We start from the raw sequence: 27,048 nt of genomic DNA on the forward strand, positions 1-27,048 counted from the left end.
TGGAGCTGGAGCAGCCATCCCAAAGGAACTGCCTTGCACATCTCTCTCTCTTTTTTTTTAAAATATATTTTATTGATTTTCCACAGAGAGGAAGGGAGAGGGATAGACAGTTAGAAACATCGATGAGAGAGAAACATTGATCAGCTGCCTCCTACACACTCCCCACTGGGGATGTGCCCGCAACCAAGGTGCATGCCCTTAACCAGAATCAAACCTGGGACCCTTCAGTCCGCAGGCTGACACTCTATCCACTGAGCCAAACCAGTCAGGGCTGCCTTGCACATCTCTTACCTCAAACCTTGGAATGTTGAAACAGAACAAGACTGCCTGGCCAGTATGGCTCAGTGGTTGACTATCAACCCATGAACTAGGGGGTCACAGTTCAATTCTCAGACAGGGCACATGCCCGGGTTGCGAGATCGATCTACAGTTAGGGGCCTGTATGAGGCAGCTGAACAATGATTCTCTCTCATCAATGATGTTTCTATCCCTCGCTCCCTTTCCCTTCCTTTCTCTGAAATCAATGAAAATATACTTAAAAAAGTAAACAGGCTAAGATAACCTTTGGACTGGGCCTAAGCAACTTTGTGTTTCAAAAAACTATTTGTAAAGGTAGTAAGAAAGCAGATAATTATGACTACTGGACTGATGGCCATCGGACTAAAAATTTAAAATGTTGTGTAGAATTAGCGCTACTTCGTTATGTAACCTGCACCAATAACAATGCCTTCCTTCTATGGATGTAACTGTTCCCCTTCGCTTTCTCATGAAAACTCTTTGCCTTTGTCTCCCAACTGAAACAGTTTGGGTTTCTGCCTGAATTAATGACTCCCAAATAGCTATTCTTATTGGTCTCAAATAAACACTTGTTGCCTCTCACTTTGAAAGCCTTTCTAAGTTAACAATCCCACCAGGGTGTCCACTCAGAAAGCCCAGCTGGGGCAACATGGATCAGGTCAGGGTTCTAATCCCAGCTCTGCCCATACAGCTTCGTGTGGCCTTGGGCCAGTCTCTCCAGCCACAATTTCGGGTGCTGGCTGTCTGGAAAGTGGGAGCACCTGGTGGGTATGGGAAAGGAGGACATTACAAGTGGTCACTGCTTCATCATCATGGGGGGCCCTCAGGACCACCAGAGAGGTGGGACCACATTAGTTACACCGTTTTACAGACTGACATCCCTACTTGCCGGGTCACTGTGAGAAACCAGGGAGGTGGTCCCTAGCAAGAGGGGACAAGTGAAGGGGCTGCAGGCCTCAAGCCTTAGCGCTCACCCTCCAGCAGCTCGGCATGGCCCCAGTCCCTCCGGCGGTCCTGTTCACAAGGGCTGGCAGACGAGCTCCTTCTGCAGCCCCATAGGCCACCCAGGGTCCCTGCGGGAGAGAGGGGTAAGTTAAAGGGGGTCTGGAGCCGGGAGGTGTGTGGGAGCTCACATGGACAGATACTGCAGGATCCGGGGGCAAAGAAGCCCTAAATTTTCCGTGGAAGCTGTCAGTGATCAGAGGTCTCACAATGGAAAGAAAACAAAAGCTCAAAGTTAAAGGGGACCCCACGCGCTAAGATAATTACGGTGAGGGATCAAGGATAGAGTTCCTGGAACCAAAGGAACAGCGAATTCAAATGTCAAGAGCAAACGGGGGTTAAGAAGGCACCAAAAGAAACCAAGAGTCAAAGGTCAAAGTGTCCTGCAGACCCCTGTCAGAAGAGTGTGCCAAGGGCAGGTGAAAGCGGGGTCACGTTAATGGGTTCCCCGGAACCTCAGAAGGCAAAGGTCGTGGCTTTGTAGCTAGATCCCAGGGCAGAAAAGCCAAAGGTCACAGCCGGGTGCTAAGGGTTGGGAGTGGCAGCGGCCGCGACGTCGCCCCTGGGACTACCCTGTGTTACCTTCTTCAGCCAGGAGGCCCGGGCGGCCCGCCGGCCACAAGGCCCATCCGAGCCCAGCCGCGCCGCGGCCCCAGCGCAGCGCCGACATGCCGGACACACGAGGACCCAGCTACCCGCCCGCTCTGCGCCTGCGCTGCCCGTGCCTGCCGGGAGTTGTAGTTCCGAGGCCTACGGCGGCTGCGAAGGGACTCCAGGGCGGCAAAAGCGCCCTCGGAACCACAACTCCCAGGAGCAGCGAGGCTCCGGAGGCACAAGGACGGGCGCAGATACAGCTTTCTGATTGGCTCTTCCTCTGTCAAGAGAGGTGGGCAGAGCCGTTGTTTGGGCGACACTGGGTCGTCTTTGGGAGGATCCAGAACCTGGATTTCTTTTTGTAAATTGACATCGCGCAATAATTAGGACAGCGTTCTACAATTTAGAGATTTCTTTTTTAAAAAAAGTATGTTTTTATTGATTTGAGAGAGGGGAAGTGAGAGGGAGAGAGAGAGAGAAACAGTGATGAGAGAAAAGTCACTGAAGGCTGCCTCCTGCACGCCCCCTACTGGAGATCCAGCCCCCTACTGGAGATCCAGCCCCCAACCCGGGCATTTGCTCTGACGGAGTATAGAGTGGCGAGCTCCTGGTTCATGGGTTGACGCTCAACCATTGAGCCACACCAGCCGGGCACAATTTAGATTTCTGTTCGCAGTCTTCATTAATCCAATAACATCTTTGGGGCAAGAACTATTATTATACCCAGTTTAGTGTGAAGGAAGCTGGGGTTCACAGAGATAAATCAAGTTGCCCAAAGGTACAGTGTGAACATTAATTAGGGAGACTGGAATGAAAGCCCAGATCTGTCTGACCCCCAGGCAGATGTGTTTGGGACACTTCCCTGGACATTATCCTCATCCATTCGTCTGGCCTTGATTTACCCACTAGTCCCCAAACGCCCAAGGACAGGAGCATAGTGGGCAGAAAGAGTGGGCTAACATACTAAATTGACATGACAAATGCAAGGAAATAACCCCTGGAGCCTGGAACTTCCCAGCCCTGGCCTCCAGGGCCAGAGCTTTAGACTCAGACCTGAAGGTATCCCCACTGTTGACCAACCAAAGGTCACTGCTACCAATTCAATATCAGGAGTCCCCAACTTGGGGGATGACATAGGAGAGACTTTATTCAGTAAAAACAGCTCCCCTGAGGGAATGGCTCAGATAAACCAGATCAAGCATTACAGCTCAGTTAACAAACAGGGGGGGAAATAGCCAGGTACTCTGCTGAAGCAGAGGTGAGGTGAGGCTGGCTTATACAGAGACAAATGTCCCCCACACCCACCCCGGTCTCCCTGATTGGTCCACTCCTATGCAAATGAGGACTCCAAATTTGCTCAGTTTTGAGTGGTCTATATAGCACTGTCCTAATTGGTAGGCTGCATAGTTGGTCAATAAATATGCAAATACTAGGGGCCCAGTGCACAAATTAGTGTACCTTGAAAGGAACTGTGAGCCTTGAGGCTGCAGTGGGCACAGGGGCGGGTCTTGGCCCATCCTCCACGCCCGGCCCCTCCTGCAGTGGCCCCCAGGTCCCTCTCTGCCAGCAGCCCCACTCCCACCGCCACTGCTCCCACACACTGACAGCACCACCCGGCTTGCACCTGCTGACAGCGCAGAGCGATTGGGGCCAGCACCAGCAGCAGGCGCAAGCGGGGCCTGTGCCGTCAGCAGGTGCGAGGGTGGCTGCTGTGCCAATCACCAGTCAGGAGTAGAGGGAGGTGGAGAAGCTGTCAGGGGCAATCAGGACTGGCAGCCGCCACTCGCACCCACTGATGGCGCAGAGCAATCGGGCCGGCGCTGGGTGCCAGCAGCGGGTGCAAGCAGCAGCTCTGGTGCCAGCAGCGGATGCGAGCGGGCCAGTACTGGCCGTAGGTGCAGGCACTGGGTGGGACCACGGCATGCAGGAGCAAAGAATTTTCAATAACCACCAGAGGCTCGCCCCGATGACAGCAACCGGCACCCTGCCTTGGTCTGGCGACCCCGCTCACCTGCTCTACCATCCCACCTCGGCCAACGCCTGCCATGTTCCGCACACACACCCTGGTGGTTGGTGCACATCATAGCGACCAGTTGATCGGTTGTTCGGTTGTTCCGCCATTCCGTCTATTTGTATATTATGGTTATATGTATATAGATTGGATGGGGCAGGTCTTCAGACCATTGGTCAAATTTCAATTCTAGGAGCTCTCTGGTAAGGGCCAGCTCAGGCAGTGGCAGGAGAATAATACAGGCGGCTGGCAGCCTAGTCTGTGGCTTTTTCCTGATATGCAGCTTGGGTGACAGACCTTTGTAGACAATGGCTGCTAGACTCTGGTTATGAATTTGAGCCAAATTAACCACAAAGAGTCCTTCTTGGAGGGTCTATTCCTTTGGGGAATTAACACCACCTATGGTTCAGTTGGGAAAACTGAGGCCAGGGGAGGGGAGCCCCTGGTCTGGGATCGGCTGGCAATGTGGAGGGTGAGAATATCTGGGGTAACGATGTTCCAGCAAGTGTAAGGGCCCTGAGGCTGGAACAAGCATGGATAGTTAGGGGCACCCAATCAGAGTGGGGGTGGAGAAAGGAAGCAGAAAGGACACTGGAGTGATACTCAGGAGCCTGACCACAGTGGGCCCAGGGGCCTCAGCTCAAGCTGCCACCAGTCCCCTATGCTCCTACTTCCATTTCCCCACTAGCTCAGAGTGGAGGTTGAACCTGTGCTCTGGAAGGGCCAGACTCCTTGGCCTGGAGGCCTCCTGACAGCACATTCCAGATGCGACTGCCCACATGGGCAAGTGCGCTGTGAGGCACAGTGACGTCACTGCTGGAAATGCCCTCACAGATGGCAGCACCCTCCCAAACCTAGCCCAGTGCACTCCAAGATGCCCCGAGGGGCGCTGACTTCAGACAGGACTCAAACTGGGGTTGCCTTTCTGGCTCAGGGGGTGGTGGTGGCTGAATCAGCTGTGTCTGGTGCCCTAAGACCTAAAGATGCTCCCTTGTACCCCAAAAGTCTGGCAGAGCCAGGAACCTGGGCTGGAAGCCAGGACTTCTGAGTTCTTTCATCTTTCCTCATGCCTCCGTTTTTCTTCTGTTCTGTGGGACATCAGATGCCCTAAACCAGTATTTCCCCAAGACCTGGATTCCTGGGTCTTAGCGTCAAGAAAGCTATTCTTCTTTCAGTCCCACTAAAACATGGGAAGTCTCACTTGGTGCCCACCTAGTATATTTAACTCCTATCTCAGCTCTCTGGCTATGATCCTTTTGATATGAAAATGTATCACCTGTTCTTCTTCTTGTATTTCTATTTAAAGTCAATGTGTCGCTCTAGCCGATTTGGCTCAGTGGATAGAGTGTCGGCCTGTGGACTGAAAGGTCCCGGGTTTGATTCCGGTCAGGGGCACATGCCTGGGTTGGTGATTCTCTCTCATCATTGATGTTTCTCTCTCTCTCTTCCTCTCCCTTCCTTTCTGAAATCAATAAAAATATTTAAAAAAAAATAATAAAGTCAATGTATCAATATATGGCACTAGCTTTTCACTCCCGATGGCGATAACAAGTTAGTTTCCTGGTAAACTTAAGCAAGAAAAATATTAATAAGACACAAGGTAGGTGAAAACAAATGTAACTAAATGGGGAATATGGTATCAAGAGGCTGGAGTTTGGCCATAGGCAGCAAAATCTCAGACATTTCTCATAGCACCATGCTTACAGACACATCTCCTAGAGCAAAGGAAACTAAGGAGAAAATAAACAAATGGGACTGCATCAAAACAAAAAGCTTTTGCACAGCAAGGAAACCATCAACAAAATGAAAAGGGAGCCCATTGTATGGGAGAACATATCTGGCAATGATACATCTGATAAAGGGCTAATATCCAAACTATATAAGGAACTCATACAACCTAAATAGACACCTCTCCAAAGAGGACATACAGCCCCCTTCCCCAGCTACTGGTAAGGTGCTTGGTTCTTCCGAGGACGCTAAGGCCCTCACTTCATCCAGCGACTAGCACGGCTCCTGGCAGCGCTCGCCCAGCACTCACCCTCGCCATGGCCTCAGTCTCAGAGCTCGCCTGCATCTACTCGGCCTTTATCCTGCTCAACGGACGATAAAGTGGATGAAGTGACGGTGACGGAGGATAGGATCAACGCCCTCATTAAAGCAGCTGCTGTAAATGGTGAACCTTTCTGGGCAGGCTTGTTTGCAAAGGCTCTGGCCAATGTCAACGCTGGGAGTCTCATCTGCAATGTAGGGGCTGGTGGACCTGCCCCTGCAGCCAGTGCTGCAGCAGCAGGAGGTCCTGCCCCCTCCACTGCTGCTGCCCCAGCTGAGGAGAAAGTGGAAGCAAAGAAAGAAGAATCTGAGGAGTCTGATGATGACATGGACTTCGGTCTTTTTGACTAAACTAGCTCTTTTGTAACACATACAATAAAAGCTGACCTCTTTTGCTGTGGGCTTTAAAAAAAAAAAAAAGAGGACATACAGATGGCCAATGCTCAAAGTCACTGATCATCAGAGAGGTGCAAATTAAAATGACCATATCACCTCACACCTGTCCAAATGGCTATCATCAACAAATCAACAAATGACAAGTGCTGGAGAGGATGTGGAGAAAAGGGAACTCTAGTACACTGCTGGTGGGAATGCAGACTGGTGCAACCATTATGAAAAACGGTATGGAGTTTCCTCCAAAAATTAAATATGGAACTGCCATTTGACCCAGTGATCCAACTTCTAGGAATATATCCTAAGAAACCCAAAACACCAATCAGAAAGAATGTATGCACCCCTATGTTCATAGCAGCACAATTTACAATAGCTAACATCTAGAAACAGCCCAAGTGTAGCTGGTTTGGTTCAATGGCAGTGGTTCTCAACCTTCTGGCCCTTTAAATACAGTTCCTCATGTTGTGACCCAACCATAAAATTATTTTCGTTGTTATTTCACAACTGTAATGTTGCTGCTGTTATGAATTGTAATGTAAATATCTGATATGCAGGATGGTCTTAGGTGACCCCGGTGAAAGGGTCGTTGGACCGCCAAAGGGGTCACGGCCCACAGGTTGAGAACCGCTGGAATAGAGTTTCGGCCTGCGGACTGAAGGGTCCCGGTCGAGGGCACATGCCCTGGTTTCCGGGTTGGATCCCCAGTGTGGGGTGTGCAGGAGGCAGCCGATCAATGATTCTCTCTCATCATTGATGTTTCTGTCTCTCCCTCTCCCTTCCTCTCTGAAATCAATTTAAAAATATTTTTTAAAAATTAAAAAGAAGAATGTGAACATATCTTTGGGAGCTATTATTCAGCCAATCCCAGAGACTAGAGAAATGAATGTACTTCATGGTTTGGGAACAGAAAAAAAGCTATTCAAGGACACTATGGGAACAGTAGGGGGCATTTGAGCATGGATGGTGAATTAGATTGCAGCGTGGTTATGACAAAGAACTGAGCCTTTAGACATTACATGTGTGCATTTTTTTGAGCTTCCCAAATCCCCTCATGCCCCACCCTGTCACTGCCCCTGCGGGTGACACACCCCTATCCTTATGCCTCACACCATATATTGACTTTCCTGTTTTAGACTGTCACAGAAATGGACCTCTTTTGTGCCCGGCTGCTTCTACTTAATATGATGCCTGAGAGTCCTCCATGTTGTGTGTTTCGGGAGGTTATTCCTTTCACGGCGGCACTGTACTCTCTTGTGTGCATTTGCTACAGTCTATTAACCCATTCTGCTGCTGATGGAGAGCAAAAAAGAAGATATATAATTGGGGACTCCAGGAACAGAGCATGTATTGTGCTTTACCCACTAAGGTGGCTATAATCAAAATGACAGACAATCGCAAGTGCTGGTGAGATATGGAGTAACTGAAACCCTCATGCACTGATGTCCACAGCAGCAATGATATATAGCAGCCAAAAGGTCGACACAGGCAAGTGCCCATCCATGGGTAAATAGCTGAACACAATGTGGCCCATCCACACGCTGAAATATTATTAGTCCGCTGTGAACAGGAATGAAGCGCGACCCATGCTACAACGTGGATGGGCCTTAGACACGTAAGACTCCGTGAGAGAAGCCAGACACTAGAGGCCACGCAGAGTGATTCCATTCACGTGAAATATCCAGAACAGGCAAGTCCATAGGCAGAAAGTGGGTTAGTGGGTGCCGGGGGCTGGGGAAAGCGGTGGGGAGTAGGTGCTAAAGGGGAAGCAGTTTCATTTTGGGGTGACAGAATGTTCTGGAACTAGATAGAGGTGGTTGAAAACTCTGCCTGTACTGCAAACACTGTGTGGTATGTGAATTATATTTTAATGGAACTGTCATTAAACTCCAGCGACACTTGGGGCAGGGCCAGCTTCCCAGGGGTGGTCCCATCCGTCACACAAGGCCCCCCTAATTATCTTCCTGGGGAGGGGGTTGGAAACACTCGAGGAAGCGAAGACCAAGTTTCTGGCTGGCTGGCAAGTGGGGAACGTTATTCTGAGCCTGTGTGCTGTGCCTCTGCCCAACAAGGTGTAGAATATCTCATTCCATCCTTCTAGCCTTTCCTTTTCTGGCACATTTTACAGAGAAGGAACGGATGCTTGGGGACGTGCTGAACGCATGCAGGAGCCTCAGGTGCTGGCCCCAGGGCCCCCAGTGTGACGAGACAGGCTGAATGGACCAGGCCATAGGGACAGCCTCCCCCATCTGGAGTCCTGGGGCCTGGGCAGCCCCTGTGTGGCCCTCCTGGGGCCAGGAAGAGGGATCATGGAATCCCCCAGAGCCTCCAGGAAGACGACTCAGCTTCCAGCTGGATCAGTTACTCCTCCAGCGTTCCAGTAGGGTGGGCTTGTCACCTTTTCTTCACCCCCATGCTATTTAAAGGTGCCATCTGGGGCTATAGCTATAGGACTGGGCTGGTGGGAGAAGAGGGTCAAGGATTGGAACCCTGGGATGCGTCCTCTGAGGGGCTGTGGGGAAGGCGCTGCCCCTCCCGGGCCTCAGTTTCCCCACCTATCAATGGCGCCTCTTGGCTTGAGTCTGTGAGGTTCATTGTATTCACCACACAGGACCAAGGGCCCAGGATGGCTCCCAGTGGGGCTTGGACGTCTCGTAAATGATGTGCAGATGTGGGAATAAACGGCGCCACCCCACTCCTAATGCTCAGGACATGCAGCTCCAGACGCTGGGGATGCGGTGCTGGCCTCGGTCACCATCCACTGGCCACAGACATGTCCATGAGTCCCCCCCCCAACAATACCCCATCCACCCACCTGCTCAAATGCCTGTGTGCAGCCCACCCCCATGCCCACCCCTCAGCAAAGCCTCCTGCCCAGAGGCCTGGCTCTCAGGAAGCTCCAGTTTGGAGGGCAGACAAGTTCCGTCTGAACATGCTCAGTCCGGAGGCCTGGCGCCACAGACAACACTCAGGCCAGACCTTCCCACCCAATCTCTGACCCCTAATCAACCCCACTTCTTGTCTCTCTGCCCGACTTACCCTCTGCCTCTCCTATATCTGTCTCTCTGTCTCTTTTAACCATCTTCCCCTGTGTCTCATACTCTCCATCTCTCCAGCTTAGTCTGTTTCCCGTTGGAGCTCTGCATCTTAGTCGCTTTGCCTCTCAGTCTTCGTATTTCCATGTCTCTCGGGTCTTTCTCTGCCTCATTCTCACCGTCTCTGCCTCAAGTCCTTGTCTCTGTCCTTCAGTCTCTTATCTCTGTGTTTGCCTCTCTATTTCTGTCTCTATCTATCTCTCTGTCTCTGTCTATCTCTCTGTCTCTGGGCCCTGCCTGTCTCACACTCACACCCCGCAGCCCTTGCAGGCCAGCCCGGTGATTCACAGACACGCACCACCCTCCCCACAGCGCAAGACAAACACACGCCGAGGCCCCAGCAGGTTTTCCTAAATGGACCGCCCCCGCCCCTCGCCCACTGCGTCCTGGCGCCGCTCCAGGTGCCCCGCCTGGTGCCCAGCCCGGAGGCTCCCCATTGGCCCAGCCGGGGCGGCCCCTTTCGGACTCTCCGCCCCTGACTCGGCAATGGCAGAGCCGCGGACTTGCTCCGGGAGGCAAAAGCGGGCGGAGAGCGGGCGGCGAGGCCATGCGCTGCCGCCTGTGGCTGGGCCTGGCATGGCTGCTGCTGGCACGGGCTCCCGGCGCTGCGAGGACCTCAGGCGGCCCCCGGAGACCACGCAGCTACCCGCACCTAGAGGGCGACGTGCGCTGGCGGCGCCTTTTCTCCTCCACCCATTTCTTTCTGCGCGTCGACCCCAGCGGCCTCGTGCAAGGCACCCGCTGGTGCCACAGCCCTGACAGTGAGTCGCGTGGGGCTGCCGGGTGACAGGGGTGGGAGGGAGGTTCTGGACCAATGGGCGGGCAGTGACAACTGCAGCGGAAATCCTAACGATGAGCTGGGCCCTCCCTCACGCGACGGAGGGGTCCTGGGGGCTCCTGTGGTTGCATGGCACTGGCCAAGTCATTTACCCTTTTGGCTTCATTTTCCTCCGCAGTCAAATCGGCCAAACCTAAATGGTCACAGAGGAAGCTCCCAGCTCCAGGCCTGGCTCACTAGCAGAGAAAGGGTGTTGACAGATAGTTGGGTTTGGGGTCACTGGGCCCCTTTGTAGAGGGGAAACTGAGACTCTAGAAAGTTACATCATGCAGTGGGGCCAGCTGGGCTCTGAACTTGACTCCCACAAGGCAAAACAAACTTCAGGATCTGCCTGGGTGAGGGACCCCTCTGTTTCTTTCTAGGAAACTGAGCCAGAGAGGGGAGATGACCTGCCCAGGGTCACGCTGCTGGGGGGGAGGGGAGGAGAGTTGTGTTGCTGGGTTCCTTGATGCTCAAGAACCTCATCGAGTTGGAGTCACTGTCCCTGTTGCCCCACCCAGTAAACAATAGGCACTCAATAAGTATCTGTGGAATGTATGAGGCAAGAGGAGATGCAGGGGCCAAGAGAAGGGGGTTGGGGACAGTTGGGAGGCCAGGGCGGTTGGTGATGCCATGGGCCTGCCTCAGTCTCCCCACAACTCTGAGCCCTGGGTGGGGGTGGGTGGGGGGCTGGGGGAATGAAGCTAATCGCTGGCCACTGCCTGAATCACCACCATTAGGGCAGATAATCACCCCTGCCCTTCCCAGCTGCTTTCATCTGGGGCTCCCAAGGCCCTCATTAGAGTCACTAGACCAGGGCAATGACAGGGGACTGGCTGGGCCGGTTGACTGGTGGTGGACACAGCCAGGCAGGGTGGCCTCAGGCTGGGGTTGAGGCCTGGCTCTGCTGCGTGACCTGAGACAGTTGCTGCTTCTATCTGGGCCTCAGTTTCCCCATCTGGGCAGTGATGGAGTGACAGATGGTTGGTTGCTGGCTCTGTGTGGGTTGGACTTGGAGGTCTTCTGTCCTTCATTAATTCAGTGGTTATTGGGCAACTCTTGAATGCTGTACTGGGCACAAGGGACACAGGGTGACCAGGACAGCTCACCTTCATGGGGTTCCAGAACAGAGGGTAAAGCGGTTAAACATGTAATATAATTTCAGAGGGGACCACATGTGGTGCAAAGAAAATGAAAACAGGGCAATGTACAAGAGGTGACTGGGGGACTGCTTTATCTGGGAGGTCTTGGGGGCCTCTCCAAGGAGGTGGGCTTGGTTGAGCCTATTATCAAGAAAAGGAGCTGACCATGCACAAGAGGAGCCAGGGGCCTGGCTGAGGGAACAGCAGGTGCAAGGCCCCATGGGGGTGGGGTGAGCTTGTTATCTCAGGTATCCAAGTACAAACTGAAAACTAGAGGGCAAAACCTTGACTCCAGATTAGACCTCCATGCACAGATTTGACCCCATGAAGGTGAGCCGTCTCTGGTCACCAGTATGTCCCTAATACCCAGCACAGCATATAAGAGGTGCCCAGATTAGACCCCAGTGCATGGCTGAGGGTGTGTGTGGCTCATCCTGAAGTCCTGCTTCGCTGGACAGGAAACATTGGCTCAGAGCCGGGCAGAGCTCGCCCAGGGTCACCCACCGACGGATGGGGCCTGAAGCTGCCTCTGCTCCTTCTCAGGCCTGTTTCCCCCCTTGGGAAGTGGGCACAGTCAGCACCCAGTATCATCACAAAGGCCCTCATAAGAGGAAAGCAGGAGGGTCAGAGTCAGAGATGGAAGAGGCTGTGCTGCTGGCTGTGAAGATATAGAGGAAGGGGCCATGAGCCAGGGATGTGGCGCCTCTAGAAGCTAGAAAAGGCCAGAAATGGTTCTGGCCTAAGGAAGGACCAGTCCTGCCCACACCTGGCCTTACCCCCCAAGATTATGTAAGACACCCGGCCCCAGAACTGCTGTGTGGGCTTAGTGGGGTATAGTGCTTGGCATAGAGTTGGCACTCAAACAGTGTAAGCAGGTACCAAGTTGAATGCACTGTGCTATAAACACCCCTGTCCCACCTTCAGGCCTTTGCCTGGGCAGTGCCTCCCTTCTGGGGTTTCATCTCCCTATAACCGAGTGGCTGCAGCTGGCTGAGTTGTCAGGGCCGGACATGGCAAAGGCCATGAGAACTGTGGGGGAAGCTGCACGGCCCATGGTCACTGCTACACTCAATACTTGTTCTTACTGAAATCAACAGCTCACTCAGGCAAGCACCTAACTCCTCTGGCTTGGTTTTCTCATCCCTGACCTAACCAGGACTCTCCCCTGCTCCACAGCTTGCTCTGGTTCCCCAGTACCCTTTGGGGAAAGCCCGGCTATTCCCCACTTACATCCAATGTGTCAGGGGCACATCCTGGGGTCAGGCCGTGTAGGCCCCGGTGTATTCCCATACCCAGCACAGGGCCAGGCACACAGGTGGTGCTTGGTGAATGTCACTTGAATGACTGAATGAGGGAGCACATGGGAAGCAGACGGTGGCTGAGGGCCCTGACCGAGCCCTTCCCAGCAGGCATCATGGAGATCCGCTCCATCCGCGTGGGCGTCGTGGCCCTCAAGGCTGTGCACACCGGCTTCTTCGTGGCCATGAGCCGCCGGGGCCACCTCTATGGGTCGGTGAGTGCATGGTGGGGGTGGCTGGTGGTGGGCAGGCACTGGCAGGAAACGGGGTCCAGTGGCCTCATGTTCCCGACCCCCCGCAGCGGATCTACACTGCTCACTGTAGGTTCCAGGAGCGCATTGAGGAGAACGGCTACAACACCTACGCCTCGCTTCGCTGGCGTCACCGAGGCCGGCCCATGTTCCTGGCGCTGGACAGGCGGGGGGTCCCTCGACGCGGTGGCCGGACACGGCGGCACCACCTTTCCACTCATTTCCTGCCCGTCATGGTCTCCTGAGGCCCTGAGGGGCCATGAGGCACAGCTAGACAAGATCCAAAAGACATCTGGGCAGGTGGCCAGGGACCAGAGGCCAGAGGCCAGAGGAGGCCCAGGCTGTGGCCAAACCATGTCTGGTCACTCATTCTTTTCACAAGCATTGAATGCCTGCTGTCTGCAGGGCTCTGGGGACCCTGCAGGAACACCATGCCCACCCTTGTCTGAATCTGAGGCAGGTGAACACTGAGCTGAGTAGGGGCTGTAGGTGTTAAGTCATGAGCTAGGGTGCGAGGAGTCCCCATAAGGCACCTCCTGGACTAGAGACTGAAGGTCACCAGGTCTTGGAAGAGTATTTTGGGTCGGGATACAGCCTATCAGACTCAGCAGTGGGAACCCATTGGAGTGCTGAGGTAAAGAGGAGAAGGGAAGCTAGGGACCAGGGAGTCTGGGGGCCAGGGGGGAGAGGACAGCATGGACATGCAATGGGTGATAGGTCCCGACCTGTGGACATGTTGCCTCACATTGTAAAGGGACTTTGCAGGTAGGATTAAGTCAAGGCCCTGAGATGGGGATGATCCTGGATTATGGGAGGGAGGGGGGAGCATTATCATTACAAGGGTCCTCCTAAGAGGGAGGTCTGAGCATCTGAGTCAGAGATGGAAGAGGCTGTGCTGCTGGCTGTGAAGCTGGAGGGAGGGGCCATGAGCCAGGGATGTGGCACCTCTAGAAGCTGGACAAGGCCAGAAATGGTTCTTCCTGGAGCCTAAGGAAGGACCAGTCTTGCCCACACCTGTAGTTAGCCCCTGAGACTTAGGCAAGACTCCTGATCCCAGAAGTGTTAGAGAATAAATGCGTGTGGTCACAGCAGATGTAGAAACGCACATACAGGGTCTGAAATTGAGTAATGTCTTCAAAGCTTCTCAGTTCTTCAGGGGGAGAGGTGCCATGTGCAGACCGAGGGGCTTCATGTCAGTGTCCTCCATAGGCTGGGGATGGAGGGGAGTACATGGGAAGTGCTGTGCCTGGGTGAGTGCCCACCACTCTCCCAGAACCCCAGAAACCCCCCACCACAGGGCTGAGTTCTGGAGCCTTGGGCCAGGTAATTCCATTCTGGGCCTCAGTTTCTCTCCTATAAAGTGAGAATAATGATTGCCCAACTGGTGTGGCTCAGTGGTTGAGCGTCCACCTATGAACCAGGAAGTTACAGTTTGATTCCAGGTCAGGGCACATGCCAGGGTTGCAGGCTTGATCCCCAGTAGGGGGCATGCAAGAGGCAGCCGAATGAGGATTCTCATTATTGAGGTTTCTATCTCTCCCTCTCCCTTCCTCTCTGAAATTAATAAAAATATATTTCAAAAAATATAAAGTGAGAATGATGATGCCATTTACCCCATGGGGTTTTAAGGGGGAAGGGGGGCTAACGTGGGAGCTCCTCCTAAACTAAGGTGGGACGTTCTGCTTGGGGCAGGTAATCCCTGGGGAGTGGGGTGAGGGCTCCCACCCATCCCAGCCTCCTGCCACTTAACATACAGAACACAAAGCCGGGGTCACTTACTGGGGGGGGGAGGGATAGTACAGAGTGGACACTCACTGTGGTCAGGGCCAGTGGTTTCACCCTGGTGACCCTCACTCCAGAACAGCCTTCGTACATGAACACCATCGGCTGCAGTAAGCACGGGCTGGGGAGGCCCGCCTGACAGCTCAGCACATTGGGGTTTCCTGTTTCATGTTTCCAACGCAGTGACCCTCTGCACCTGCTGGTCGAACGTCACCAGTCCACTTCCAGGGTTCTGGTTTGGGACAGCGGTGTTGGCTGGTGCCCAAGAGGCACAACCCAGGGTCCGGCGCAGAAGGAAAACGCCAACCACCTGCTTCTTTAAGTAGGTGTATTTTTAAATAACTTCCAAGATACACATATTTTTTCCTTTAAAAAACATCTGTCAGAGCAGTTTAGTTCTGTTTTGCTGGTCATTCTTGTGGTCCCGAGCCCCCTGCACTCAAGGTGGGGACTGTTGGCCTGTCTGGTGGGGCCAAGACCCCAGCTGAGTGGCTCTACCCCATCTTTCCACAGATCATGCAGGGCCGCATGTGAGCTAACGTCCATTTATTTCAAAGCAGTAATAATTTAAAATTATAAAAACCTTTCCACTGTTGAACATGTAGAGGGTGAGGTTAGAGACAAATGGGACAGGGGATATTGGGGACGCCTGAGGGCGACATATGCCCTGCGTCCCTCTGTGCCCAGCCCCTCAAGGGACATCCCTGGGGGAGGGCCGGGCTTCCTCCACAGCCTGGAGGCAGTGGGTCCTCCGAGCCTCTGCCCACAGCTGGGGGCACAGCTGGCACCGGAGTCCATGGGAGCCATGGTGGTGTGAGAGCTGAGGCAGGTGGGGGGCACCTCCTGGGCTCTGGGATGTCCATGTCCCCCCTGCCCACAGGGCCTGGTGCTGGCCGGGGTCCTGTGCTTACTCTGGGGACTGGTGGGGGGACTCAGGAGTTGCTTGCTGGGTTCTCATTGCTGGGCGAGCTGGAGGAGGAGGACGATGATGATGATGAGAAGTTCACGGGGGTCATGACTGGGGGGTTGGTGGCCGTGTTCTGTCCTGTGAGGCTTTTTCGGCAGACAGGGCAGCTGTCATGCTTTGTGGGGAGAGAGGGAAGCAATTCAGAGGCTGGCAGGGGGCAGGGGTGGAGAGGGCCTGTGGCCATGGCCACCCACCTGCTCACCTGCTCCAGCCAGGGCACAATGCAGCCGTCATGGAAGAGGTGGTTGCAGGGCAGCTGCCGCACACGCTCACCCAGCTCGTAGTCGTCTTTGCACACAGGGCACTCCAGCCCAGAGCCTGCGGGGAGCGGGGATCCCGTGACACATCCAATCAAAGGTGTCCCATTGGGGAGACTGCCCATCCAGAGCCACCTTGGACCCAGGGGAGGGAAAGAGGCTATGTCCTGAGTCCTGTGTCCCAGGGGAACAGAGAAGACACTGATAAAGCCTCCCCTTCAAACCGACCTTTGGTCTCACATAGAAGTCCTAGGGAAAATACCTTGAAAACAAAAGAAGCTGGGTGACTGAGGGCCACGTACCTACGTGTTCCTCGGTGACAGTGACGGTGGGGAGGGCCTGGATTTTCTCTTTGTCTGCGGGTGGGGGGCCTGTGTTTTCAAACTGATTGAGGAGCTGAAAGACAAGAGGCCAGAGTGCAGGAGCCCTGCCCGACTCTGAAATGCAAGGCTAGGTTACCTGCAAAAGCACTGAGGCCACTTTTGTCCTGGTCCCCCAGACCCTCCATTTAGGGGTTAGAGGTCAGTCACCCCATGAGGCCCAGCCACCGGCTCCTGCCCACTCTTCTGCTCATCTAGTTAGTGTCACCTCACAGCCAGAGCAGGAAGACAGGGCCCTGGGGCTCATGTGGTCCTGTGTCCTGTGAGGCATCAGCTAGAACCAGAGGGCCAGATCCCGTCAGAGACAAAATACTCAAAGGGGGCACTGGTGAGCAGCCCTGAGAGTGGCAATGTTCCTGCCTCACAAGTGCCACAGAGGTCATGGTGAACACCCATCCTTGGCACGCGGTTTCCTGCTCTACAGTGGTGCCAGGCCAGGAGGAGCATTTTGGCTGGTGTGCCCTAGCCTCAGGAGGGAAGTTCTGGGCGCTCAGAAACTGAGCGTCCGCGCCAGGGATGTAATCCACCAGAACACTCCTACAATCCTCTCACCCTCTCAGTGCTGGGGGCTGGGGGGAATGGGCCTGTTGAAACGATGGTGATGACCCTAGTGCCACCTGGGGAGGCCCACCCTGTACCTGCGTGATGATCGCATCCAGCCCGTTGGCCCCCCAGGCGTAGTCCATCGGGTTTGAGTGCAGGACACCCCTGGGCAGAGACGTGTGGGGTTCAAGTGGCAGAGGGGCTGGGGGGCATTTAGGGGACCCGCCCACCTACTCACCAGGGGCCCAGGCCCAGGTTGGGGATTGTGGCTGGAGTGATGATGCCATTGACCAGCTGCTGGATGATCCTGGAACAGAGCAAGGCCAGGCCTGTGGTCAGTGCCTTCCCAGGGTCAGGGCCCCCTTGGGGAGGACACAGAACCCTGGAGCCCAGCTTCTAAATCCACAACATTGAAAGGTTGTGCTTTCAACCAGTAAGATTTCTGATGAGGAAGAATGAAACATGAGAGGGACCCAGAGAAGCATCTCCCTCACCGAGTTCCAGGCCAGGTTTTCCCAAGGCCCGGATGGCACCTATGGCTGTGACACCACATCCAACCCCCATTACACAACCTGGGGGAACACCCTGGAGGTCATGAGAGCCATGGGGTCAACCCTGCTGTGTGCAGCAGGCCCAAAACATCCAGTCCAGATCCTGTCTCCAGAGCTCAAGGTCTGTGGGGTGTGGGTGCTGCTCAGACATGAGACAGCAGGGGCATCAGGGACTGGCTGGGCCGAGCTAGAAATGCCTCCAGCTCAGTGAGGGAAACGGATGGGCTCTATGTAGGGTTAAACCCATTTTAAGTGACACGGGGCTTCATGTACAATCAAGTCTATCTCAGAGATGTGTGAGAAGCCTAGCCTCGCCTCCTCTGGAGAGATGGGGCCTGCAAGGAACAATGTTTTTATTCTCAGTCCTTCTGAGTGCCTTTCCCCTTCCTGTGCAGTCATCAAGCCAAAAAGCCGTTTGGGTACCTGCACAGAGAAGGGGGCAAGGGGCCCTGTTACAGGGCAGGGATATCAGGAACTACCAGCTCGATGCTGCTCTGGGACAAAGACCTGAAGGTGAATCAGCCACACCCAATGAAGCCCTGCTCAGAGGACAATGGGGACACTCAGTGGACACAAGGTTCTCCCAGTCCTGTCCAGGTCCTTGAGCCACACTTCAGCCCCCCCAGTCCCCTAGCGAGGGCCCGACCCCTACCTGCACCACCCCATTTTGCATGGTGGGCTTGGGTGGCTCTGCCAGAACTCATGGGAGAACTGCCCTGCCCAGAGGCAACATCCACACCATCTTCTGGACGGGCAGATGGTCTGAGCGGGGTGGGCAGGCTGGAAGCCCCCAAGAGCAACCCACCCACCTGCCCCCACAGCCCCCTCACCCTTCCAACGTGGGGACGCCTTCGTGCCGGCCGGTGGCCCTCCTTGCAGTGAGGCGGGCTCGGGGCTGCCGGGCGCCATACCGGTGCCGGGACTGCTGCTCTCTCTCCCGCCGGCTCTCGGGGTCCCTGCCATTGTCGGCCAGCGCCCCTGGGGGGAACGTGGGGATCTCAAAGCTGTCGTCAAAGATGCCGAAAGCAAACTGCCCGTAGCCCTGCGGCAGCGTGAAGAGGTGTTGGTCCACATTCTGCGGGAGGAAGGCCGTGACCGTGGGCCCCTTGCATGGGCGCATAGTTCCTCCCCACTGTGGCTACTGTTCTCGGCTCAGGGCTTCAAGGGGACAGGAAGACGCCAGAGGAATCTTGGGGCACATGCAGGATGCAGGAGGCTCTCGGAGGAGGGGCCAAGGATGGGGAGTTCAAGAGGTCCCAGGGCTCTGGCCAGATACTCAGTTGGTTAGAGTATCATCCTGATACACCAAGGTTTCAGGTTTGATCCATGGTCATAGCACATACAACTATCAACCAATAAATGCATAACTAAGAGGAAAAACAAGTTGATGCTTCTCTTTCTATCCATCCCCCTTCTTCTCTCTCTCAAGTCAATTTTAAAAAATTATTTTTTAAGTTAAAAAAAAAAAAGGCCCCGGGAGTCAGGGAGAAGGACAACCCTGCCTGTTGGGGAGCAGGGTGAGCAACCACCTGCAGGACGAGGGGCTGAGTCTGTTTCCTCAGCCATGCAGGGCATGATCCGTTGTCAGGGGAGGCCAGTCAACTCACCTCAAATGGCTGCCTGCTTTGGTCTGTGGGGGCTGTGGAGGGAGCGGAACCGTTCTCTGTACTCCTGGGTGGACACGGTGCAAGTCAGCAGTGGGGCGACCCGCTGGAGAAGAGGCAGGACCCCCGCCTGACCCCCATGGGCCTCAGGGTCACTCTCCACCCTCAGCAGCCCCTGCCCTCATCCCAAGTCAGGAGAGTGAAGACCATCTTAATCTCTGGCTGCCCAGGGACTTCAGGGCACTGCCCCAAGCCCACCCCCTGCCCACCATCACCCTCCCAGGCTCTGTCCACCAAAATGGCTCTGAACCAGCACTGTGTCCCCTTGGCACAGCTCTGCCCTCTCACCCCAGAAGCCTGGATCCTACCAGCATGCACCTGGGCCCGAGACCTCTGTGACCAAGGGGCTGCATTACCTGGTTTCTTCCGGAAGCTCCTCGATGAAACCAGACTCACATCGTGGGCAGATGTAATCCTGTGGGAGGAGAGAGCAGGTGAGTGTAATCTCAGGATCCTGGCCCCCATGTCATCTGCCTCTGTGGGCTCACTGGACATCCCTGCCCGGGGCAGGACACACCTTGGGCCCTGGTCTCAGGCCCCAGCAAGAAGAGGATAGGAGTGAGGCCCAGGATGGGTGTCATCTCAAGAAACCCATCTGTGAAACTGTTGCAGTCCAGGGTCAGACCCAGCAGAGATCCAGGTGGTGGGTATGGACAGCTCAGGGCACACATCAACCAGAGCTACAACCTCTGTATCTTGACCTGCTCCTCTGCAGGTGATCTCCCCACCCACCCACATCCCAGTCACAGAGTTTCAGTGTGTCCACTCAGCATATTAGCTGATGAAGGCTCTGACAAGGCCTGTAGCAACCACGGGCCAGCTAATGCGGGTCCAGTAAAGCTGTTCAAGAGAATGTTCGAGTGACCCTCCTAAACGCACATAAAGGAGATGTGGTCCTGGGCAGGCGCCTGACCCTATACTCCTAGATGGCTGCACAAGGGACTGTGTATGGGACTCCAGGGCTATGTGGGCCTCAGAGGAGGTCAGCTCCCAGGAAAAGTGGCCACTGACAGCAGAGGGACCGGCCTGTGGATGCCCCACAATGGCATTTCTGGAACATACTGGCAGCCCTGGCAGAGGATCTGTGACCCTAAGCTGGAATGTGACCCCATCACACTGGCCACGCCCCCTGCATCCCTCCCTCCCGCAGCCAGGTGGCAGAGACTGTGATGTCCTGAGGGGAGAGCAAGGACCAGCCTCAAGCACAATGTGTATGAGCCCGGAAACCATGCTGATGTCCCTCAAGCAAGCCCAGCCTACATCGTGCCTGTTGCGTGTGTGCAGATTTCAGGGTTATCACAGGTGTCCCTAAAGCCACAGACAGGACACAAGACGTGTGCAAGACCTGCTTCTGCCCAAGGTGACATTTCAGAAGCACGGCCCATGTGCTGTGAGAGAAGGTGAGGCTGTTTACCGTCCCATGGGACACTGCCTTCTGTAGGAGTAGCCCCATGGTGGGTTGCCGGACACCTTCATCTGGGCAGCGGGCACTCCACAGCGCACACCTGGTCCCTCTCACCTGCCTGGCTGCCAAAAGCAAAGCTGCCAGAGCCAAGTGGGGAGGGCAGGTGGGAGCTGCACAGGTCATTGGGCCTTGTATCCAAAATATATAAAGATTCCTTATAATTCAACATTAAAAAGACAAACAACCCAGTTAAAAAATGACCAAAGGATCATTTCTTCAGATACACAAATGGCCATTTCCCATAAAAAGAGGCTTGACACCACAGTAACAGGGAAATGCAGGTCACAACCAGTGAGACAAACTGCACACCCATGGGAGGACTACACTCAAACAGACGACAGTGACAAGTGCTGGCGAGGACATGGAGGAATCAGAACCTCTAACATGCTATTGGGATGTGCAACGGGCAGTCTCTCTATAACACAGTGAGCAGTTCCTCTGAAGGTCAGTTAGCACATGACCTTGAAATGCCACTGCTAGGTGTCCAACCAGAGAAATAAAAACACACCTACAAAGAATCCTATCCAACCATGTCCATGTCTCGAGTCACAATGTGGGCCACAACAACCCAAGTGTCCATCAACGCTTGAATGTGGTCATCCTCGTCCTGGAACATGACTCAGCCATGAAAAGGAGCGATGCACTGACACTCGCTATAACACAAATGGGACCCTGAACACAGGAAGCTCAGTGGGAGAAGCTACAAAAGGCTACACACAGAGCATGATTCCATCTATGCGCTCTCTCCAAAACAGGCAAATCCACAGGGACAGGAAGTGGGTTGGTGGTTGTCAGGGGAGGGAGATGAGGTGACTGTTGATGAGGACAGGTTTCTTTTGGGGCGATGGAATATTCAGAAATTGGATGGAGGGGTTTGGTGCAGGACTCCGGGTATACTAACCACACTGAAGTGTACATTCTAAATGAGTCACATCTCAGTAAATTGCTATAAGAAATGGCGAGGAGAGCAGCCCTCTGCCCTCCTGAGAAGGGGTGTGAGGGCAGCGAGTGACCACCACAATCACACCCCAACACGGGGTTCCCAGCCAGTGGAGTGACACTCAGGTGCTCCTCCTAGCACCCACCTGCCAGCCCTCAGCCTGCTGTTTGCTTCAAGGTTTCACATGAGCTACAGGAGGCTTGGTGAACAGGCCCACGGGGAAATGTGGCTGCAGGGGGGTCTGCATTGGCCACAGTTAGGATGCAGGGAACCAGACACCCCACGAACATGGCAAGGTCAGACAAACCTGCCCATCACCAGGAGTCTGCCCAGGGAACCCCTCAGCTCCAGGTTCACAGGAAGGTCCCAATCCTAGTACAGTCCTCACCCCAGACTTGTAGATGTGCCATGTGGCCTCAGAACGAACATCAGGTTGACCTGCGGGAAATGGGCAACCTATTTTCCCACTTTTAAGGCTCATTGCAGCTCCTGGGCGCTCACTTCTCTTAGCCTGTCCCATTGTCCTTGTCCTCCAAGGTCCCAGCACCCCCCTGAACCAACCACTCTGTGCAGGTCACCATGGAGCCCCATCTCAGCACTACGCACAGTCAGCACATGGTTAGGTCCAGAACCATCTGGCCAGGCCACTCCCACAGCTCCGCCCCCTCCAGACCCAAGTCCAGGCTACCTCTGCCCTCCCCCTTGCCCTCTCACCCTGGCAGCCTCACGCTGGTCCTGCCCATCTCAAGTCCTACACACCATCCCCTCTGGAGGAGCACTCTTTCCCATATATCTACCTGGCTGGCCCCCTCACGGAAGCTGGGTCTCTGCTCAAACGTCACCTCCCGGCTGCAATCCTCGGTCTCCTCACCTGTAAACGGAGGATGGCCTCAACCCCAGGGCTCTGAAATCCAGCAGCTGAGGACCCAAGGGCTGTGGTTTGACATTGGGTCATGGTCAGGCCCTGCCTCTGTCCAGAGTCCAGAGCGGCCCTTCTGAGCCATAGGCTGCCCCGGTCTTGAGGCAGGGCTCTAGCCTGCTTGCAGGCAGTGGGAAGGAGCCAGAACCAGGAGTCTCCCATGCTCTCCTCCTCAGAGAGCATATCCCAGAGGTTTTTATTAAATCAGAGTGGCCAATGGTAGAAACCCACATCCCAGCAAGGGGACTGTGAGATGGAATCTATCTCTCCCACAGGGCAGAACTTATCTCCAGTGACAGGGCCAAGGTGGCAAGTGCTCCTCTTCTAGATGGGGACAACAGTCCGCTTGCGGGAACTAACTTGTGAGCACCTATCCTTAGCCAATGACTTGTCATGAATTAGTTACTTTTCCCCTCAGAGGAAGGGTAACAGGGGACCACCCCAGCATCATCACCATAGCAACAGCAGTGGCCAGCGCACCAAGGATGACACACAGATGCTAAATGCACTGAGCACTCACTCCATACACTGGGCCCCTAGGACATGGTCAGAAGGTACTACGGTATTTGGCCCCTCGTTGGTGACCGGAAGGACACGTGGGCTTTAACATGGGGACCCATGTCCCCTGGACCAGCCCTCAGGATAGGCACCATCCTTTGTCCAAGACTTCTTCACATCACACATAAGCAGAGGGCCCACAGTGAAGTTGGGGAAACTGAGGCAAGAGCTGGAGAGATGCCTGTCTCATATGATTGCCCACTACAGTGACAGTGGCTTAGTGGCCCAGGCCTCCCAGGGTCCCTCGGGAATCAGCAGAGCTCCAGGTGCAGCACAGACCCAAGAGGGCTGGTGCAGGGGTGTAGCAGGGGTACATGGGCTCAGACCCAAACACAGACAAAATGAGACCTCTACAGCCCAAACCCCTGGGTGCACTTGCTGCTCCTTCCACCCCATGTAAACCGCCTCAATGTCACTGGGAGAACTGTCCCAATCCCATCCCTGTCCCTCACACCCCAGTCATGCCCCATCTGTCTCCGTGAGCCCTACCAGGACCTGGCATCATCTAAGGCCCACTTCACGCCAGCCACACACCCATCACAGACACACAGACCTCAGCAGATGGTTTAATTCAGGGGCACCTACCTAACCCAACCCTCCTAAATCTTCCCAGGCTGCTTTTGACACCATCATAGGGACTGAGACTCCCATCTCCCACGGACACAACTGGTGTGCAAGAACCTGCACTGAAGAACTGACCTCTGCACAAGCCCCAAGGATGTCAGGCGCAGCAGGTCCACATCCAGGCCCCTGCAGTCATGCACATGCACCACGTCCCCAGCACTCATTTCCACGTAAGGATCGAGTCTGGGCCTGTGCATCAGCCTCACGGCCTCCAAGCCGGCTGGCCTGTCTGGTTCCTGCTCTCACATGCCACACTCCAGCTAGGCGACCCACCTTTCCCTTTGCGTCTGGGAGTCAGGTGCTGGGCTCCTTTGTACAAAGATACTCCCAGTGGACCTCATCGAGCGAGTGTGGATTATCTCATCAAACCCATCAGACAGCGAGGAGACCTGAGGCCCAGGGAGGTTGAACACCTCACCCACACACAGCGGAGAAGAGGTGCAGCTGGTGCAGCCTCAGCAGGATCCTAGATTCGAGCCCAGCTGATAGAGAGAAGCCCATGAGTCCAGGGTACCTGAGAAAGAGCTACTGTGACAACAGCCATTTCCTGTCACTACTGCAGTAGGAGCTGCATAAAAACCAGCCCAAGTGTCTTACAGCAGACACAGTGGGGCTAGTTTCCCACAAACAGAAGTCCCCGTTTCTGAGGGCGAGTGCTGGCTGGGACCTTCTGCTGTTACCAAGAACCAACTTTCCCTCCCTAAGAACACCAGGTGTTCCCCTTAGTGATAAACACCCCCCTGTCTACTGAGCCTCATTGCATCCCACACCAAGCACCCCCCCACCCACCCAGGTACCCCCTCCCCGCCATACTTGCTCTTAGGATATTTACCAACATTCCTGACTAAATACTTGACAATCAGTGTTCAAGGTTGGCTCCCCGACCAACCAGTTTATAAACCCTGAGGGCAAAGGTGATGGCTATCTTGACACCACTGGGTTCTGTGACTAGGAAGGTCCTCACCAGCCCAGAAGAGGTCAGAGTCTGCCTGGTCCAAGGCCATATAGCCAGGAAGTGGCCAGGCCAGGCCAGGACCCAGGCCCTGTGCTGGCCCCAGGATGGGAAAACCGAGGACAGCTAACTGTGCAGAGATGCCCAGCTGCAGCCTCAGCCTCAACCTCCACCCAGGGCCTACCCTGGGGCTCACACCAACTGTGAGGGACTGCATCCAACCCATCCAGGTCGGTGGGCTGTCAAGCGGCCAGCCCCTTCCTGCCACAGTGGAGAAGGAAAGAACCAAGAGCTGGGGCGCAGGAGGCCAGAAGAGACAGAAGCAAGACTCCCCAAGTCTGTGCTCACCCACCCGAGGTTTCAGTTTCATTCTATTTTCCCCTTTCCCTAGGAAGGGGAGGAAGGCCCTTGCTTCTGGAAGCCACACCACTCCTACTCCCTCTCTCCTCCTGGACCCTAGGCACCACTCTCCAAACCCCGGCTCCAGTTCCTCGTCTTCTCTGGCTGGGATCATCTGAACAGACTCCTTCTCCTGGCTCTTCCTGGCCCCCTCCCAGGAGCTGGAAAGGAAGGACTAAGTGTGGCTTTGAAATCAAAACAGGCTCTTCCACCCACCAGCCAGGTGACGGTGGGGAGATGGAGCCCAAGGAGCGCACCCTGTAGATGCTCGGTAAACCCTGGCCACTTCCAGATCCCACGCCCGCTCCCGGGGAACTGGCCCAGCAGCGAATGTCAGGTCCGTGGCCGGCATGGGCCGCCGAGGGCCTGTTTTTCCACCTGTGAAATGGGACCGGGTCAGCCAAGAGCAGGGGAACCTACTGACTCAGAATCTCCGGGCTGAGGGGCCTGGAAAACTGTCTGTATCCAGCAGCCCCCTCCTGGACCACACGGCGCGACCAGGCCACCTTGGGAAATCCGGCCTCAAAGAGCCAGACGCTGGGTGGCCTCAAGCCCCAAGGGAGCGCAGGATCGCGGGCGCGGGCCAGCTGTCAGACCGGCGCGGGGCCACAGCCGCTCGTCCCGACGGCGGAGCGCAGGTGGGGGGCTTCCACCCGGCGGCCCACGGCGAGGCGCGGCGCCGCCGACGCGCTCCGGGAACGGCCCCCGGTCACCTTTCCTCCGAGGCCCCGCTTCCTCCTGGGCGGCGCGCCGGAGCAGGTCACGCGGCCTCTACGAACCTCCGTTTCCCCGTCGGGGACCCAGCGGCCTCCCGGGGCGGGAGGCCGCGGATCGGGATCACCGGCCCCGCGGCGCCACCGGGGACAGGCCCCGCCTCGGAAACCCCCGCAGGGCCCATACCGCCGCCGCCGGGGCTCAGTTTCCTCGTCTGGGCCAGCTCGCCGCAGGACGCAGGAGAGAGCCCGCCGCCCAACGCCCGGCTCGGGGCTCACCGGCAGACGCGGCACGATCTCGACCGAGCAGCAGTGGCAAAAGTACCGTCCGGGCTGCGGCGACGCCTCAGCCATGGCCGCCGCCGCCTCCTCCGCGCCGCCCGCCCACCGCGCGGCGTCCGCCGCCGGCCGTTTGCTGCTCTTTCGCCGGCCGACGAGCCCGCGCACGCTCACGCACGGCACGCACGGCGCACGGGGCGGAGTGGAGAGCGCGGGAGCCGGTCTGGCGGCGCGCACAGCGGGCGGTGGCCCGGTCGACGGTGGCCGCCGAGGGGCAAACTAGGTGCAGGAGCCTCCCGAGCTCGGCGTTGGACAGAGGGGCGGGCCTGAACGGGGCGAGGTCGAGCTTCTTCTCCAGACCTAACCTGCAAAAGCTCCCCACTGCCCCTCACGATTGTTCCGACCTCAAGTCCCGCTATCTCCCCTCACCGTCCTGATTGCTCCTGGAACGCAACAGGCGCTCTCTCACCTCCGGGCCCTTGCACTGGCTGTGCTTCTGCTGGGTGCACCGTTCTCCTAGACACGGGGGCGTTCTTCCTCATGTCTTTCAATTCTTTCAAAATGTCTAATCTATTGAGATGCCCTCCTCACTAGCACTATTTTCACCTAATAAACTGTTGGGTCAGCTCCACAGCAGATGAGATGTTTGTATTTTGTTTCCGGCTAGAGTAGACTCATAACAGTGCCTGGCACACGGGCATTCCCTAAACAACTGTTGAATGAATAAAGACAAGAGACCCATTCCTGGATCAAAGGAGGTCCCGGCCCAATCATGCATTTCTTTCTTTCTCTACTCAACAAATATCCATTGAGCACCTGGCTGCAAGGACACAGCATGGGAAACGACAGTGAAAAGGGTGGTCTGAAATACTACTCTCTGGCTGGAGCAAACACAGATGGGTTCAGACACCGCTAGTTGCTTAAGGTTGAGCCAGAGGATGGAACCCTAAGGTGGCCCTGGCTCTTCCTGGGGACACTGTCAGAGCTTCCGAGGGGAGAGGGCATTAGCCAGGGTGTTGAGGAAATAAAAAGTGCCGCTCATGTGTAAACGGTCTTGAGTGGCCCTGACCGATTTGGCTCAGTAGATGGAACGATGGCCTGCGGACTGA

At 55.5% G+C, this 27,048-nt stretch overlaps 3 protein-coding genes and 1 pseudogene across 14 annotated transcripts in view; 2 read left to right on the forward strand and 2 right to left on the reverse strand.

Annotated features, from left to right (window-relative positions):
- The window catches only part of POLRMT (RNA polymerase mitochondrial), a 30,996-nt gene extending 28,982 nt beyond the window's left edge, over positions 1-2,014 (reverse strand). For both annotated transcript variants that reach the window (XM_036313811.1, XM_036313810.1), the window contains exons 1-2: positions 1,882-2,014; positions 1,272-1,370 (exon numbers count right to left, since the gene is read on the reverse strand). In XM_036313811.1, the coding sequence (XP_036169704.1) occupies positions 1,272-1,370; positions 1,882-1,969 (187 nt within the window). In that variant the 5' untranslated portion in view covers positions 1,970-2,014. The remainder of the gene's footprint in view (positions 1-1,271; positions 1,371-1,881) is intronic.
- A 3,935-nt stretch (positions 2,015-5,949) lies between these two features.
- On the forward strand, positions 5,950-6,315 carry LOC118657926 (annotated as a pseudogene).
- A 3,582-nt stretch (positions 6,316-9,897) lies between these two features.
- On the forward strand, positions 9,898-14,400 carry FGF22 (fibroblast growth factor 22). Of its 4 annotated transcripts, none has more exons than XM_036312650.1 (3): positions 9,898-10,199; positions 12,804-12,910; positions 12,997-14,400. In XM_036312650.1, the coding sequence occupies exons 1-3, from the start codon at positions 9,986-9,988 to the stop codon at positions 13,189-13,191; spliced, it is 516 nt and encodes a 171-aa protein (XP_036168543.1). In that variant the 5' UTR covers positions 9,898-9,985; the 3' UTR covers positions 13,192-14,400. The 4 variants fall into 4 exon arrangements, 2 of the variants coding, with proteins under 2 accessions (XP_036168543.1, XP_036168544.1); XM_036312651.1 differs by having other exon boundaries at positions 9,899-10,199; positions 12,807-12,910; XR_004968144.1 differs by having other exon boundaries at positions 10,064-10,199; positions 12,574-13,137.
- Positions 14,401-15,042: 642 nt separating this feature from the next.
- On the reverse strand, positions 15,043-26,369 carry RNF126 (ring finger protein 126). Of its 8 annotated transcripts, none has more exons than XM_036312643.1 (9): positions 25,848-26,120; positions 19,447-19,505; positions 19,034-19,136; positions 18,257-18,404; positions 17,114-17,182; positions 16,971-17,040; positions 16,255-16,389; positions 15,898-16,013; positions 15,043-15,810 (listed from the first exon to the last, which is right to left on the reverse strand). In XM_036312643.1, exons 1-9 carry the CDS (start codon positions 26,012-26,014, stop codon positions 15,661-15,663), a joined length of 1,017 nt encoding a protein of 338 aa, XP_036168536.1. In that variant the 5' UTR covers positions 26,015-26,120; the 3' UTR covers positions 15,043-15,660. The 8 variants fall into 8 exon arrangements, with proteins under 8 accessions (XP_036168536.1, XP_036168535.1, XP_036168537.1 ...); XM_036312642.1 differs by having other exon boundaries at positions 19,034-19,160; XM_036312644.1 differs by having other exon boundaries at positions 19,034-19,097; positions 25,848-26,119.
- Between the last annotated feature and the right edge of the window lie 679 nt (positions 26,370-27,048).

This window comes from Myotis myotis, unplaced genomic scaffold (assembly GCF_014108235.1).
Source record: "Myotis myotis isolate mMyoMyo1 unplaced genomic scaffold, mMyoMyo1.p scaffold_m19_p_6, whole genome shotgun sequence".
Classification (NCBI taxonomy): Eukaryota; Metazoa; Chordata; class Mammalia; order Chiroptera; family Vespertilionidae; genus Myotis; species Myotis myotis.

Bases quoted from the DNA above. Each gene is read 5' to 3' on its own strand.
- RNF126 (XM_036312642.1), bottom strand. From the start codon at position 26,014: ATGGCTGAGGCGTCGCCGCAGCCCGGACGGTACTTTTGCCACTGCTGC. The intron at 18,405-19,033 runs GTGAGTTGACTG...CGTTCCCCCCAG, and splicing joins AAAGCAGGCAGCCATTTGAG to GGGCGCTGGCCGACAATGGC. The intron at 17,183-18,256 runs GTGAGGGGGCTG...GCTCTGTTCCAG, and splicing joins GGCGTCCCCACGTTGGAAGG to GATCATCCAGCAGCTGGTCA.
- FGF22 (XM_036312650.1), top strand. From the start codon at position 9,986: ATGCGCTGCCGCCTGTGGCTGGGCCTGGCATGGCTGCTGCTGGCACGG. The intron at 10,200-12,803 runs GTGAGTCGCGTG...AGCCCTTCCCAG, and splicing joins CTGGTGCCACAGCCCTGACA to CAGGCATCATGGAGATCCGC. The intron at 12,911-12,996 runs GTGAGTGCATGG...GACCCCCCGCAG, and splicing joins GGGGCCACCTCTATGGGTCG to CGGATCTACACTGCTCACTG.